The 16,529-nt window shown below is 33.8% G+C and overlaps 1 protein-coding gene across 1 annotated transcript; it reads left to right on the forward strand.

The window, feature by feature from the left end:
* Positions 1-246: 246 nt before the first annotated feature.
* Positions 247-3,765, forward strand: LOC120210211. The gene is made up of 2 exons (XM_039208985.1): positions 247-932; positions 2,715-3,765. Exons 1-2 carry the CDS (start codon positions 378-380, stop codon positions 3,438-3,440), a joined length of 1,281 nt encoding a protein of 426 aa, XP_039064916.1. The 5' UTR covers positions 247-377; the 3' UTR covers positions 3,441-3,765.
* The last annotated feature ends 12,764 nt before the right edge of the window (positions 3,766-16,529 follow it).

The raw sequence follows: 16,529 nt of genomic DNA on the forward strand, positions 1-16,529 counted from the left end.
AACTAATTCTTTAGGTACTAAACGCATTAAATTTTTAATAGTGGATATCAAACTAAAGTAAAAATTAAATTTTAGCTATAATTTTAAAAATAATTAAAAATTTAAATACTAAAATAAATTTAAATTGATAATTTATGTAATAAATACTTAGGTTTTCTAATAATAACAGAAGGAAAACAGATCTCATTGAGATATCACAGTAACTTAGAAACGACAGCAGCCTAATAAGTTAGCCATCACATAAAGACCAAACTCCCACTCTCATCTATCCTGAGTTCACAGATTTGCTCATATGTGATGTCCCAAAATGCAGTGCTTCAGCTCCATTAGATCATCCCTTTCCATCTCTTAGATCACCCTCAATCTCGTCCAGAAAAATGGGCTCCACCCAATCGGTACAAGAAGGCGAAGAAGATAGCCCCGACGACGAGGAACAAGTCGACGACGAAGATGAAGAAGAGGAAGACAACAATGAACCCAACATAAGACAACTCGAAAACAACCACTTGGTCAAGAAAGTGCTGAAGCAGGAGCCCGAAATGTTACCCTGCTACGCTTCGGCAACCCCCCTCTCTCCGCAGCAATCTTCCTTGGGTACTCCTAGGATGGGTCCTTCAATCAAGGTGTGGGACCCTTATAATGTATTGGCTCCGCCTCCACCGCTTCCCCCGCCGCCTGTTTTCTCTCGTTCGTTTTCTTTCGACGATGATCGGATGGTGCTTGAGGTTTATTTCATTAGCCATGGCGAGTGTGATTTGAATTTGAGGCCTAATATTGTCGGTGGAAGATGCGACGGAGCCGCTTTGACTTCTAATGGGAAGCGCCAAGCCAGGGCTTTGGCTGTCTTCCTAAATTCTCAAGGGGTTAGGTTTAATGCTGTTTATTGCTCTCCGTTGGATCGGGCTAGATCTATGGCTCTTTCCGTTTGTCAGGTATCGGGCTAGATCTATGGCTCTTTCCGTTTGTCAGGTAAAACTCATCTTGTCAATTGATTCTTCTCAAAGGAATATTGAATTTCTTTTTGAGTGTGTGATAAGATTATAGAATTGTTAAATAGGATAAAATTTCTAGCTTTAATTGCTAATCTCTTTAGTATCCCTTCCATTCCATCGAGCAATTTGATATCCTTCTCCTGCTAAAATTGGGATTTCCTCCTATCAAATGACTTCATTTTAAGTTAAGAGGCAAAAACAATAGGATTCAAGTTTTCATTTGCATCCAGTTTCTAGTTTGTTCTCTGTCTAATAGGGGATCATGGAAGTACAGGAGCAATTCCTCTTGTGGAGAAAATCATATGATATTGGACTAACTAGTTATGGTGCAAACCCCTGATTTATTCGTCCTTTTGCTCTTATGATGATGGAAAGAGTGGATTTTCCTGGTGAATCTTGATTTTAGATTGCTTTGATAAGTGAGTGTATGTTGCATGTGTTAAGTTGCTGAAGTATCCACCTTCTCATTCTTGTTCTAGACCGGCGGTAGCATTTGTTTGGAGTTTCTTATAGTTGCCATAAGTGCATGATGGAGTGAGCAAAAGTCGAATTGATTAGTCTAATATTAGTATTTAGCATCATCGTGGCTCTTTTCCCTTCTTATCATCGGTTTAGCCGTATTTCCCATTTGCATTCTTTCATTTTCTCGTTCACCCTTTCTTGCAATTGTTGGGCTTCAAAATAGAAAAGAAATTGGGGGTTAAATTGCTTAGCAACTCTAAGGCTGCATATGGATAAGTGTATAGACATCTTTCTTGATGCACTTTTACTTGCTATGCAACTAAGTCTATGTGCTGAATTGGGGTCAAGTGGCAAGCAACTGCTAGTTCTTTTGAGATTTGTTTTGTTGAGGTTGTTGGTATGTAAGGACTTGTTGAACTAGGCAGTGTATGACGTAGTACAAGTGTTAAATTTTCTTGCAATGATCGATCAACAGGCTAAGTAGAAAACACTTAAGAAACAGACTATTTGATGTGTGCAAAGTTAATAAAGATTGAGTTAATGACATCAAATACACATGAATTCCTGATAAATCTCATGAAGTATCTTATCAATTTCTTATCCGAGTGGACTATTACAAATTTAAAGGAAATATACTTTATAGATTTAGTAGTGAATGTGTAAGATATATATGTGTAAGCGCGTTGAAGCCATCAGTGAAAAACATTCTCTCATTTTTGGAGGGACTTGTATCCCCATTTTATTGTTGAGTGAAGTAAACTGTACCACGCTTTCAGCTTTAGTTTTGTAGGCCTGTTAAAAGACAAGTGAATTGTCGAAAGGCCAGGCTTCCTTAACAAGCCAATGGTTATTAATAGTGATAAACTTCAACTGCTTTATATTTTACCATGGGTAAGTTCTGTGAATACTTAACATTTCTGAAGGATCTTTTTTACACCAATGTGTAAATGAATATTAACTTCAGCCATTATTTCTTTAAGGATAGTTTCCTTGTTAAAGCCTAATGGTGAACAAGACATCATGAATAATCATTTGTAGCAATAGGAATCAAGACTTTGATCTGTCCTCTTTTGCTTTTTTTTTTTATAGCAGTGGTTGCAATAATTGCTTCTTGAATCCAATGTTTACTTATACATAGTGCATGATCACCTAATTATTGTTTTTGATGGAGGCAATTTTAATGATGATATAAGATGAGTTTTATGCATTTTCCTGGTTATATTGACTCATCTATGATGGTTGCCCTTTTAAATCATGCAGGAGATGAATTTTGCAGTAGCAGAGATACAACCCTCTGGTGCACTTATGGATCTGAATATGGGGCACTGGGAGGGGTGCCCTCGGTCAGAAATATATACACCTGAAGTTTTGGGTCTAATGGAAAGATACCAGCCTGATTTTTCTGCACCTTCTGGAGAATCTCTCAGGCAATTGGAATTTCGTATGGCTCAATTCTTGAATGGGACAGTCCTTGGACTTTCTGAAAAACTTAGATCTGAATTTTGCTTACACCAGAATGAGAATCAAGGATTTACACACCATGACAACCATGCTTTAACCAACTCAGTTCATGATAGAGATGTAGCTTCTCTTCAACTACCCCATTGGGATATGCTTCAAAAGCAGCGACCTGGTCTATCAAGGAAGACGTCTGGTAAGAGCAGGCTACAATTTGTGTCGAATGTTGGTGAACATGATGCTGATGATGAAATGTCTCCTCGGGAAAACAGTCATCAGTCTGACCTTCATGACTTAAATGTCAGGAGTTCCTCTCCCCCCTCCACTTCCTTGGCCTCCACTTCTGTTGGTGTTTTTACTCATTCCCTGCCAATTAAATGTCTTCTCACGGGCCTCCTTGAGTGTAGTCCTGTAATGTCACGTAAGGTGTGCATAGAGGACTCTTCTGTGACTGTATTACAGCATTCTTGGAAAACAGGTTGGCAGATTAAACGGTTGAATGATACTGCACATCTTAGGCTTCTTTAGTTGGGGTTTGAGGGTTGCATGCTGTCCTACAGCAGAATTAGCGTCCCAAAAAGTGAATTGTTAATTGTTGGTTAAAATATGGCATTACTATGATTCTTCGTCCAAGTTGTAATTCTGCAACTCACGATCTCACTTGTGTTTCATCTACATTATATGTGTTGTAGCATTCAAATTTGAATAGTTAATTCAACATTCATGGTATCCAAAGAGAAGAATTCTTTTGGAAGTTGGAGTTTTGTATCGGATGATTCTTTGTGATTTGTAGTGTTTATGACCGTTGATTTTTATAGAGTGAATTTATTTATGAAGTAATTCCTGAACTGCACGGCATGGGTTAGCTATAATTTGATGTTTTCTTTGTGTAGAAGATTGTAATGAACTTTGCATTTATTTTCTGTTGTTTAAGGTGGTTATGCTCAAGGATTGGCATAACATAAGAACTGTCGATAAACCTGTCTGAATATTCATTTGTCTTGTTATACATCTCTGCAGAAAAGCCATGCATGTTTCTTTTCTATTCCTAATCTTATTATACAGGTAGGTTGCCTTTAACTATCTATCAGCAAGTTCTAGTGTGCTTCTTACAGGTCAGTTTTGCTCTCTGGTCACACTTTTGATGTAAGGCAATTAATTTGAAATCAAAACACTTTTTAGTATGTATTTCATAGCTCTTGCCATAACCATTTTTGGTATGTCGTTGAACCTCCGTTAGTGGTGTTTCCCAGGAAATCTGAAGAAAGAAACCATCATGTCACCGATCATGCCCAACTCCTTGTTCTCATTCCATTCTGTTGATCCTTATAAAATAGGCGATACATCGTAATGATGCCTGCTTACCACTACCATGTGTTCGTAATGCTCTAGGGTGTGAAGGACTTTACTAGTTTCATTACTTCCTCTATTTACTTGGTGCAAGTTTTCCCAGAGATGGTTTTTTGAAACTGCGCCATACTTTAATTGTAAAGTCCCCTCTATGTATTTATCCGGAAAATCTGCATCATAACGGATTTTTACGCATGTCAAATTGATATTTTGACATGCATTCATCCTAGGTCCCGAAGTCAAAATGCCTCCATATCGTCAGCTCCACCTAAGAAGACACTACTTTGGAAGAAAGCCAGCCTGTCCAATTGACATGCAGGGTTTTAATGGTGACACAGTTCATGCGCATTGCAACCGAGCAAGGTGCTTGATCGAGGACATTATGGTTGGTAGTCTGTAAGGACTTTTTAGACAACTACACTTCCCACCCGACATGAAATTTCTCCTAGGAAGGAACTATAACAGTGAAGTTCCGCCGACATATCATCATACATAGTTTGAGGAGGAGATACTGAAATGAAGGGGGACAACTGAGACAAGATCTGCATGGGATTTTGGAAGTTTTTGAAGGCGTTGATAACATGTCCTGAGCCCCTTGTCTTGGGAGATACCCTTCTGGTCTTCTATGCAGAATGAGGACCAACGATGCAGCCCCTTTTAGCTCAATCATGAGAAGCATGTAAACAACGATTGGGCTCTGCTTGCAGGGATTTAATGTGTCAAGGAGGTTAAGGGCAGATGGAACATTTTGTTCCTCGTGAATGCAGACTAGGACTCTTCGTTGGGAGTTTGGTCTCGAGTGCAACACAGTTCTCCATAGCAACCCCGGTGCCTCCTTGAAGGTCATAGAAACATCTTGAAATCGATACAGTAACTCTGGTTCTTATTAGCATTGAAAAGGGCTGAAAAGAGCAACAGGTCATCTTTTGAATCGGTCCATAGCACATTAGACGTAATCACACAGACTGCACGACGTACTAACCACGGAAGAACACACTGCCACTCTTCCAATCTTTGAATTTTTAACCCTAAGCTCTTCAAGGTAGTATGCTACCATCGAGCGGGAAATCGTGGATTCTTTCTTGGCTATCGCCGGAAGCCTATCTACCCTCTTCTCGTTGGAATCTCATTGAATTGCATCCACACAAGGGTGGTGCCTAGGAATCATGGACTGTTTTGATGACTACAAGTATTCCACCCGTCATTGATATATAAATAACAACAATAAGAAAACGCCATCAACAATCATTCAATCAACCAATGCATTTGAGAAAAGAGCTTACTAGGATTTGAGCAACCATGAGGGGTAGGCCAAGATACATTAGGAGAGAAAATGTAAGAATAATGGCAGCATAGCAAGGGCCAATTGGATTACAAGAATGTGTTCGGGTTCCATTGTTGAAACCACGATTGCTGATGCTGAACAATGTTGCAAATGCAGAAATGAGGTAGAACAGAGGTGGTTAAGATTAAGACGGACATAATGGCTGACAATTTACTATAAAAAAACAAAACCACAAAATTTAAGGCATTCATTCATATACTTTTTCTCTTCCCTTGATTTCTTTACTAAATATATTCATGCAGGTGAGTTTACTGGGCTATGGAGGGCTTTAGACTTCCTTTAAGCTTTGGGCTTAGATAATAATCTTGCCCAATAGGTTATTCAGTCCAAGGTACCTGAAAATTATTCGAGGCAAATCCAGAGTTTTCACCATATTATAAAACGGGGAAGACGATTACTTTTTTCGATTATCGAACTAATTGATATTAATCTGAGCAGAGAATTGTGGGATTCCTTTTTCTCACAGGTTCCCAGCGCCGTATGGTGCCGTCGGTGAGTGGGTTTTGAGGTGAAGCCTTCCCGCGGTCTGTAGCCTTCAAACACTTCCAGTGTGGCAATCGAGTCATTTGGATTGAGTTGAGTAAGCTTATTTTTTGGTTTGAGACTATTTCAGTTTAGATTCAGTTCGAGTCAAATCTCCTCTCAAATTTAGTTTGGATCTATAGAAATTCAATTCTGGTTGAGTCAAAATTGAATATGTTCGTTTTTGGGTTGGGTTAATATTAGATTGGTTAACTTTGGTTCAGGTCAATATCAGATCGATTGATTTTGATTTAGGTTAACTATTAGAATTTTAGGTCAATTCGAATCGTTTTAATTTAAGCAAACCTTTAGATTTTTAGGTTAATCTTTAGATTTTTAAGTCAACTATTGTCATTCTTTGTCGTCATAACTTTTGTTGTCATTCTTTATTAATTATAATTCGAGAATTTAATGTGAATGTATATTTTCACATTCTCAAATTTAAAGCTAGAAATTTTAATTTAATCGATCAAATCAATAAATCTTTAAAATCAAGAATTCAAATTTAAAGCTAGAAATTTTAATTTAATCGATCAAATCAATAAATCTTTAAAATAAATTTTTTTATGTGATATTGTCAAATTTAGAGTTAAAAGTTATTTAATCAGATATAGAATTGACACTTTAACTAAGAAAAGATTTATTTAACCATTAAACTATTACTAAAAGTGACGGTTAACTAGTAGTATAATATAAATGAGTTATATATATATATATATGATAATAATAAAAATAAAAATGTATTCCTTCATTTAGACTCATTTATTGGGTTGAAGTTCGATTTGGATCAGATATGCGTAAACTAAATTCAAATTACTTTCAATTCAGGTTATTTTTTATCTAACTAAAATTCGTGTTGGTTTTAATTTAATTTGGGTTATTTCGTGTTTCGGATAAATTTTGGGTCATCGTATTCGGGTCTATATCGAGTAAATCGATTCGAGTGATCGGGTACAAGTCAAATTTGCTAGGCTCAAACACTTATTTTTAGGGTAAAATACACAAATGATCCATGACTATAGGAAAATGTTTTATTAAGTATCATCACTATTAAAAGTTACAAGATATTCCTTCAAATATAGGGTGTTACTTTATTGAGTCACTCGACTATTAAAAGTTACAGAAATGACCACTAAACTATTTATTATGTACTAAACTCGTCATTTTCCGTTAAAAAATGGATGACAGTTTGAGTTAGATGTAGATTAGTTGTCTGAGATATGATAGTCGTTTGAGATTTTGAGATTAAATTTTATCATATCTCAAACAACATATTAACATCCAATTCATACAATCATTAATTTTTAACAAAAAAAAAATGAATTTGGAACATAATGAATAGTTGGGTAACTATTTTATAACTTTTAATAGTTAAGAAACTCAACAAAACAATATTCTATAGTCGGATAACCATTATATAACTTTTGATAGTTGGAAGATTATTTTGTAACTTTTGATAGTCGAGAGCTTTCAAATACTCTTTTTTATTATTTCACATGTTTCATTAAATTTATCATTTGTTGACTTTTTTTTATCAATTTTTTAATTTTGATTCATTATTATTTAAAATTTATTATTAATAAAAATATGAAAAATATATATTTTATAAACCTTTAATCAAATAGTATTTAAATATATATTTTTATAAAATTTAATGATTTGAAATATTTAAAATAATCATCTTTAAAATTAAAAAAATTAATTTTTAAAAATCAATAATAGACAAATCTAATATGACAAATGGAGTATTATTATTATTATTCATTTTTTCGTTTTAAATAATAATTTCATTTTATGAACTGCAAATGAGGGGTAATTATTAATAAAATATTCCTTAATTTGTTTTAGTAAATAGAGACAATTTGATTTATTTTAAAGTGATTGGGTTGTTTCCCTGGTTATATGTCGTTCTAATTAACTGTTTCAAAATATTGTTTTAATTTTCTTACCTTTAATTTAATTTAATTATTTAAATATTTTTTGTTTTATAAAATTTGAGTTTATTTGAATAGTCTATTATCGTTAATAATTATATATAAGATTTGTATTTTTTTTAATTAAGAAGGAAAAAGAAACTTAAGTGACTATGGAACAGCACTACTATGCAAAAGAGTCCCTCCAGCATCAGTCGAGAGGATGACATCAACATAGACCGGAGAGGAGACCAAAAGAATGAGACCAGACCAATCTGGTTATACCATCCGTTAGCTTATTACTTACACGAAAACTTCAGACTCCAGCTATGGTCAATGAAGTTCAGAATGTGTAGCACCATCGATGAACCACTTCTCGACAATGACAGACAAAACTCCTTGTTATCCATTTCCAAAAGACTCGAGCGTAAACCCAGTTTCATGCCAGAGATAAACCTTGAAAAAATTCCCCATGGTTCTACATTAAGAACCGAACATTTCCTGATGGTTTTAATAAAACCCATGACCCATTTTCATTACCTACATTCCAAATGAGACCCTTCTGGACCTCCTCCCAGACTAAACTCATACTTTCTATAGTCGTGAGCAAACCCTTCGATTAATGGTCACCAGAACCATATCTTTAACTACGTATTTGGAGAGTCTAAAATTGATCTTCGTCGGATATGAATCTAAAAGCAACTTTCACAGTAAAAGTCTCATTTTGGGATTGTAAAAGTCTGACATCCAACTCGTCCTCAATGGCCGGTTCGCAAATATCCTCCCAACAGACAAGGGGCACTCCCCGCCTTTCATTATAACCGCCCAAAATAAACTATCAAATAAGCCGCTCAATACCCTTAGAAAGGAAAACAAATTTGAATAGCATAAGACGATAAAGCCGCAAGAACCAACTTTACCAAAGTCACATGTCCTGCCAAAGATAAATGACGCGTCTTCCACCTAGATAACCAGTCTTGAACCTTCTAGACAATATACCGGTATGTCACTGTAGTAACACAATTGTGCAATAAAAGAACACCTAAATATCTGTTAAATTGGTGTTTAAAATAGGAAAGAATTAGGTGCGAAAAAGAAATGGATTTAGCGAACCACTGGATTCAATTTACATATGCTGGCTTTTGAAGAAATATGTTTTCATGGTTAAATTAATTAAGTCGAAGCAAAAAACCATGAATTTGATCATCTCTTCCCCGTGGAGAATAAACCCCAAAACCATGTTCTAATAAAAAGTCACAACAGCTGTAAAGTTAAAAGTTTTTCCAAACCACTATAATAATCGCTATTATCTTAATGAAAGCAAAACAATGACGCTACATAAAAAAAAAAGGTTTTTAGCGGTGTTTTCAGTCATATAGTAGTGTTTTTAAGCGCCGCTAAAAATATTTGTGGTGCAAAAACAAGCACCGCAAAAAGCGTCGCTAAAACAAACACCGCAAAAGATAACAACATTTGTCATTCACAAATGCCGCTAAAGGAAATGATATTTAGCAACCTTTTTTACAAACGGTAAGTATTTCATAAAGTTGAATGGTACTTCATAAAGATTGTTCAAGTAAAATAGTTTTTTTTCAAATGAATTAAAACATCAAGAAAACACGGTAGTATTTCAGAATGGACCAAAAGGAACTTCTAACAAATTTAAGCAATCATAGCCTTGCTGGCAATCTAGATAGTAATAAACGCCTTCACTAAACTACATCAATTCAACATTCAGAAACAACCTTCTACAACCAAAATTCAAATAATATACTCATAAATGACCAATGGCACAAAGAAAAACTTCATAATTTAAAGGTAGATAATAGCTCTAGCAATGTACATTAGTTCAAATAATATTCGGAGTACATTGATGTCACTTCCACGGAAGAGTATATACTCATAAATTTTATCACTTGCTGGAACTTGTGGACCGTCTTTCTTTCGCCCTTATGTCCCAAATGACCTTACTAAAATTTTAAAGGAACAAATATTATTTAAAAGGACATAGTTGCATCTTAAAACCCCAAGGGTACAAGAAGAATCACTAAAACATAGAATAGGTCTTTCTTAACCACAAGCACGACAATAATATTCGAAGCAACAAGACTAACATTTGAAGCCTCGACAGCTATACTCCTCTCTATCTAGTATGAATGAGGCGATATTATATAGATGCATACATTTCATAAGATTCTTTTCTAGTGGGGTAAGCCACAATGTTCACTTTCCATATTCTTTCTATTGCAGAAATCCATGTAAATACTAATATGTAGCTCTTCCATTTATTATTCTCCTTTTTTTATAATTAAATTTCCAACAAACATCGATGTTCTTTATACAATCAGTAACTACTTGTACAGAATATTTTAGTCAGTCCTTAACAATTCAAAACTCATTATTATTGCTAAATTGTGCAATTCAAACTTAATCGCAGGAGCATGCCTGTGTAAAGAGAAGTAAAATGTAAAACTATGATGTGTTATACAGATGTTAAGTTAAAAATACAAGAAATAATGCGATATGTATGAAATTTTAGTTGGTAGACAACAATAAGAATAATTTATTCACATTTTACAGGTCCTACAAGTTGAGATATGCAAAATATGTTTGAAAGTTCATCAGAAAAAACAAATTATCAGCTATTTCATCGTGTGCATCTATAGATTTGACTTTTCCCCCCCTACAATCAAGGCCTCTGGATATTTAGTCCAGTGACTTGCTCAACTAGCACCAGTTGTTTAAACATTCTACATTCATCTCACTTGCAAACCTTTATAATATAAAGCAAACTATTCAAACATCACCAAATCAGACCTCGCATTAATAGTCAAGACAAAATATTTCACCTTAACGAAGAAAACCCACAAAATAAAATCCACTATAGAGCTCAATTATATATAAAACAACCCCGAAGAAAATTAAATAAATCCCAGAAAAACTGAAAGTTATTTTCAAAAATTTCTTTACCATTCTCAGGCCGATGCTAGATTCTTCAATGTTAACATTAAACAGGCCTCTTTGAGGAAACGAAAACCAAGAATTGAGAAACTTAGGAATACTGAACATGCTTCCGATTCAACAAACTATTTTCTCAGCAATCTCTCCTATTTTCTCATCAATCAAACACAAACCCATCTAAAAGATTAAAACACACCATTTAAATTCTGCCAACGAGAACCATTAGTCGATCCATGAGCAGAAACCAAAGCTACGGAAGCTATGAAAGCTTGAAGTACAAAAATGGCAACTGAAAGGGGAAGAAACGAAAACAACAAGATGAAATTAAGCACAACAAATAGCTGAAGGGGAGAAATGAAAAAGGGTTAAAGGGGCGCGAGACTTAAAAACTATAAATTTGTGGCGTAAACGCCACTAAAGTAGAGTCTATAGCGAAATTTATATAAAAACGCCACTAATACGAGTCTATAGCGGTGTTTTGTAAAGAAATGCCACTAAAGTATGAGTCTTTAGTGGCGTTTTTTAGAATAATGCCACTAAATTATAATCTTTAGCGGCGTTTATAAAACGCTACTAGTATAGTCTTTAGCGGTGTTTATATAAAAACATCACTAAAGTACGAGTATTTAGCGGTGTTTGTTCTTAAAATGCCGCTAAAAATACCGCTATAATTTCATTTTGTTGTATTGTGCCTTAACCAACAAAAAAGAACCCACTACTCTTTTCATCATTCACCCACCTTCTTATGGGCAAAAGAAAGAGATATCGTATTGTACTAAGAAAAGGGAAGTCGACGACCATAGAGATTTCAAAACAAGTATGCATATGTATGCAGTACTGTAGTTTGTAGGTTTATGAACGACAAAGGACATGCACTGAGCTTGGTGCTTATCATCAAAATCCAGATATTGGGGTATGCCTTTTTGCATTCATAGATTTCTTTCAGCACTTGAGTTGAGTCGTTGGCAGCTTCCAATATCTCCCGTCATAATACCCTGGATTTTTGCTCTTCTCCCTGTGCACAGCCCCCACCTTAAAAAACAAGGGGATCTTTGTGAATAAAATAAAAAAATATTATTAAAAAAAAAACAAAGCCAGAATTAAAAGAGAATGCAAGATTGAATCCATATGGGAAAGCAAAACAAAATGCAGGCAAAAAGATGATTATTCAATTATAACGGTTGGTTGTCACTTCCCTACTCACCACAACTTCACTGCAACAAACGCATAGCCATCAGATTGAGCAGCCATAAATGATAAAAAATGATGGCCAAGCCCCAACTTCATTAAGAATTATAGCTTGCCTTTAAACAAAGGAAAATAACTGTTTTTTTTATTCACCAGGAATGAATAACACATTCAACCAAAAATAAAGAGGGTCTAAACCATAGAAAATCAATAAGATATCATATAAGTATCATCTTGATAAGTCGTGGCGATGTCAAATCAACCTTTAGAGAAAGATAAATGAAAATAAGGTGAAATGATTAAAAAAATATACCAAAAGACAAAAGAAATCAGGCTACAAAGGCAATGAAAACGTGTCACACAGGAACTTATTGAAAATAAAACAAAAAGAAAAATAGATGTGATATAAGAAAGGAAAAAGACAATAAATAAATATTGATGGTCATTAAAGTTGGTGTCGGCACCAATCAACTAAATAAAAAAGAAAGAGGTGAGCGACACACGAATGAAGAAAATAAGGTTTTTCAAAGAGAGAAAACTATCTAATTGATGAAATTAAATGAAAAGAATGAAAAGGAATCAAACTCGAAAACTTAGGGGACTAAACATGCCATCAATAGACTAAATCTCATATTTGGTATATAGTTTACGTTGAACTATATTCTGATATAACCATTAAGACAAAATGTTTATGGACTTGAATTTATTCAAAGTTTTCAAAAAATAATTCAAAGTCCATTTAACTTGGAATTGAGCACAAAATAATATATGAACAGTACCGATACTATATGAACAGTACTGATACTATATGAACAATATCGATACTGTATGAACAGTAGTATCGATACTGTATGAACAATAGTATCGATACTATATGAAAAATAGTATCGATACTATATGAACAATAGTATCGATACTATATGAACAATATCGATACTATCAAGCCCAACGGTCATCAACGGCTAGTTTTATTTAAATATTACAAAGGTAGTACCAATACTCATTAAAGGAGTACCAATATTCCATTTTCTGGGCAGCTTTATTTTGCAAAAAATGAATCCCCAACGGCTAGAAATGGCCACAACTTCATTCCAACATATAAATACAAGTTCAAGACACTTGAAGAAATAAAGAACACATATCCAAGCAAAACACAAAAGAAAAGTTTTCTATTCCTATTATACTTTCTCTTGTAATAGTTTGTTCTTGTGAGCTTAATTCTTTGTAAACACCTACCTTAGAGAGGTTTTCTTGTTTACATTTATTTTCCTTTTGTAAAAAGGGATCGATTCTAGTTTAGCCATTCAAAAACTAGGGAATGAAAATGTTATCTCTTGATTCTATAAAAAGAAAGAACAAATTAGTGAATTTGTTAGAAAATCCTTGGTGAGGAGCTAAGGTAGTGGAGGTAGACTTGGTTGAGAAGTCGAACCACTATAAATCGCTGTGCAAATTTTTCTATCTTTCTAATCTCTTTACTCCCTAAACACAAAAACCAATTCAACCCCTCTTGGCAAACTCTTTCGGTTATCAATTCAAGCTTCTACAAATCCTAAAAATTAGTATCAGAGCTTGACTCATTAGAAGGTCTAACAACCTTGAGACGATCATCGAAGAAGCTCTGCCAATTCCCGACTCAACCGAGAAGATGACTTTCACCTCCGGCTCATTCCACATGGAAGACTCCCAACCAATCAACAAGCCTTCATACTTCAATGGAGAAAATTACCATCATTGGAAGAAATTAATGAAACTATTAATACAATCCAATGATCTTGATGCATGGGAGATAATTGAGAACGACTACCCTTCTCCAAAGAAGAAGAAGAAGGAGTGGAGTGCCCAAGAACGGAAGAAAGCTCAATTTAATGTCAATGCCATGCATATGTTGTTTTGTGCATTTGGTCCCGAAGTAAATGAATGAGTTTCTTCCTGTTCAAGTGCCAAGGAGCTTTGGAATAAGCTCGACAAGCTTCATAGAACAAGAAAGAAGAATCAACAAAGGTAGTGTCCTTAATGGCTCGTGAAGAGGCCGATGTATCTTCTAACTCAAATGAATTAAATTTTTATTCTTTTAATGAGTTACAAGATGCATATGATGCTTTATTTTCAGAGTTTGAGACCATGAACTCCAAATATAAGAAAATGATTTCAAAATTTAAAATTTAAAATGATTTTCTTTTAAAAGCTAAAATGGATTTGAAAACCAAAATGAAATTTTGAAAAGGATTTAGAGCTTTCAAAAATGAAAATTGAAAGTTTTGAAAATTCAATTTTTATTTAAAAGTTAAACTTGAATGATTAACAAAAGAAAAAGAAATCATTTTGAATAAATCTTCTAGTTTAATAATGACAAAATGCTCACATTGTCATTATCATGGTCACAAGGAACATATGTGTCTCATAAAGAAAGGAAAATGTTTTAAAATTAGACAAGTATGGGTTTCTAAGGGAACAAGGGGAATTGAAACTAACGTCAAGGATACAAAGCAATTGATACCAAAATCCAAATAAATGTCTCTTAGGTGTGTGGAGAACTGATGATGAAGATGAAAAATCGAGATGCTCTAGCCACACTTGAAAAAGGAATGAGTAACCTCTAAGCTTAATGCTTTTATTTTGGTTATTTGGTTGCTCATTTGTTACTTTGGCATGCAAGAGTTTTGATTTTAAATGATTATGCACTGTTTTAATCTCATGTATGTTGAAAAATGCTTTATGATGAACTTTTAAAGTTTTAGTGATTTTCATAATTTTTTAGTTCATCATAATGAATTTTGGTCAAAATTGGTTTATATGCAAATGATATCTCTCTAACAATTGATATCAAATTTTCAAATGCATAACTTTTTGGAAAGCTTTATGCATATGCATTTAATTTCAATTATTGGTATTGCATAAAGTTTTTAGACTTGAATATATTAAATTGCATGTGCTACTAACATGCTTGTTATTATTTGTTGAAATTCAATTTTCTTTAGGTGTCAAGCTTTTAAAGTCAAATTTTGTTTGGAATGCACTTTTTGAGGGGGAACTTTGATTTTTCAAATGCTTTTAATGTCAAATTTACCACTTACTCTCTAATGTTATTTAGAATTTTAATTGAATTATTTTTTATATAACAAAAGGGGGAGAAGTATGATTTGAAAAATTCAAATCAAATTCTTAATGAAAAAGAGGGAGCTTAACATTTTTATATATTTTTCAATAGTTGGTATTATTTTCATTAAATATTTTATTAAGGGGGAGTTTTGCCAAAAATAATTTTTCAAATGTTTTGTTATATCAAAAAGGGGAGATTGTTGAACTATATTTTGATATAACAATTAAGGCAAAATGTTTTTGTACTTGAATTAAATTTATTCAAAGTTTTCAAAAAATAATTCATAGTCCATTTAACTTGGAATTGAGCACAAAATAATGTATGAACAGAACTGATATTGTATGAACAATAGTATCGATACTGTATGAACAGTACTGATACTCAAAATTACAAAAATGCAAAATAAGTATCCATACTCAAGAGGGTACTGATACTATCAAGCCTAACGATCATCAACAGCTAGTTTTATTTAAATATTACAAAGATAGTATCGATACTCCCTATTCTGGGTAGCTTTATTTTGCAGAAAATGAATCCCCAACGGCTAGAACAATCACAACTTCAATCCAACATATAAATACAACTTCAAGACACTTGAAGAAGGTAGAGAACAACTATCCAAGCAATCAAACATAAGAAAAGAGTTTTTCATTCCTATTTTACTTTCTCTTGTAAATAGTTTGTTCTTGTGAGCTTAATTCTTTGTAAACACCTACTTAGAGAGGTTTTCTTGTTTACATCTCTTTTCATTTTGTAAAAGGGGATTGGTTCTAGTTTAGCCATCGAAAAACTATGGAGTGAAAAGGTTATCTCTTCATCCTGTAAAAAGAAAGAACAAATTAGTGAATTGTTAGAAAATCTTTGGTGAAGAGCTAAGGTAATAGAGGTAGACTTGGTTGAGAAGTCGAACCACTATAAATCACTGTGCAAATTTTTCTATCTTTCTAATCTCCTTACTCCCTAAACACAAAAACCAATTTAACCCCTATTGTCAAACTCTTTCGGTTGTCAGTTCGAGCTTTCGCAAATCCCAACATTTATAATATTTTTTAGGGTAAACTACTTCAAATATCACCAATCTTTAAGCGTTGACTCATTATACCACTAATGTTTAATTTTATCAATTTTAGCATTACATTCACTTTTAAGTACAATTATACCATGCCCCATTAATGATTTAACGACATGATAACATAACAGCTCTGTGCCATGACGTTGCTGATGTAGATGCTTCA

This window comes from Hibiscus syriacus, unplaced genomic scaffold (assembly GCF_006381635.1).
Source record: "Hibiscus syriacus cultivar Baekdansim isolate YM2019G1 unplaced genomic scaffold, ASM638163v2 tig00109919_pilon, whole genome shotgun sequence".
Classification (NCBI taxonomy): domain Eukaryota; kingdom Viridiplantae; phylum Streptophyta; class Magnoliopsida; order Malvales; family Malvaceae; genus Hibiscus; species Hibiscus syriacus.

Coding starts and splice junctions, on each gene's coding strand:
- LOC120210211 (XM_039208985.1), top strand. CDS start 378: ATGGGCTCCACCCAATCGGTACAAGAAGGCGAAGAAGATAGCCCCGAC. Junction 933..2,714: donor TGGCTCTTTCCGTTTGTCAG/GTATCGGGCTAG, acceptor TAAATCATGCAG/GAGATGAATTTTGCAGTAGC.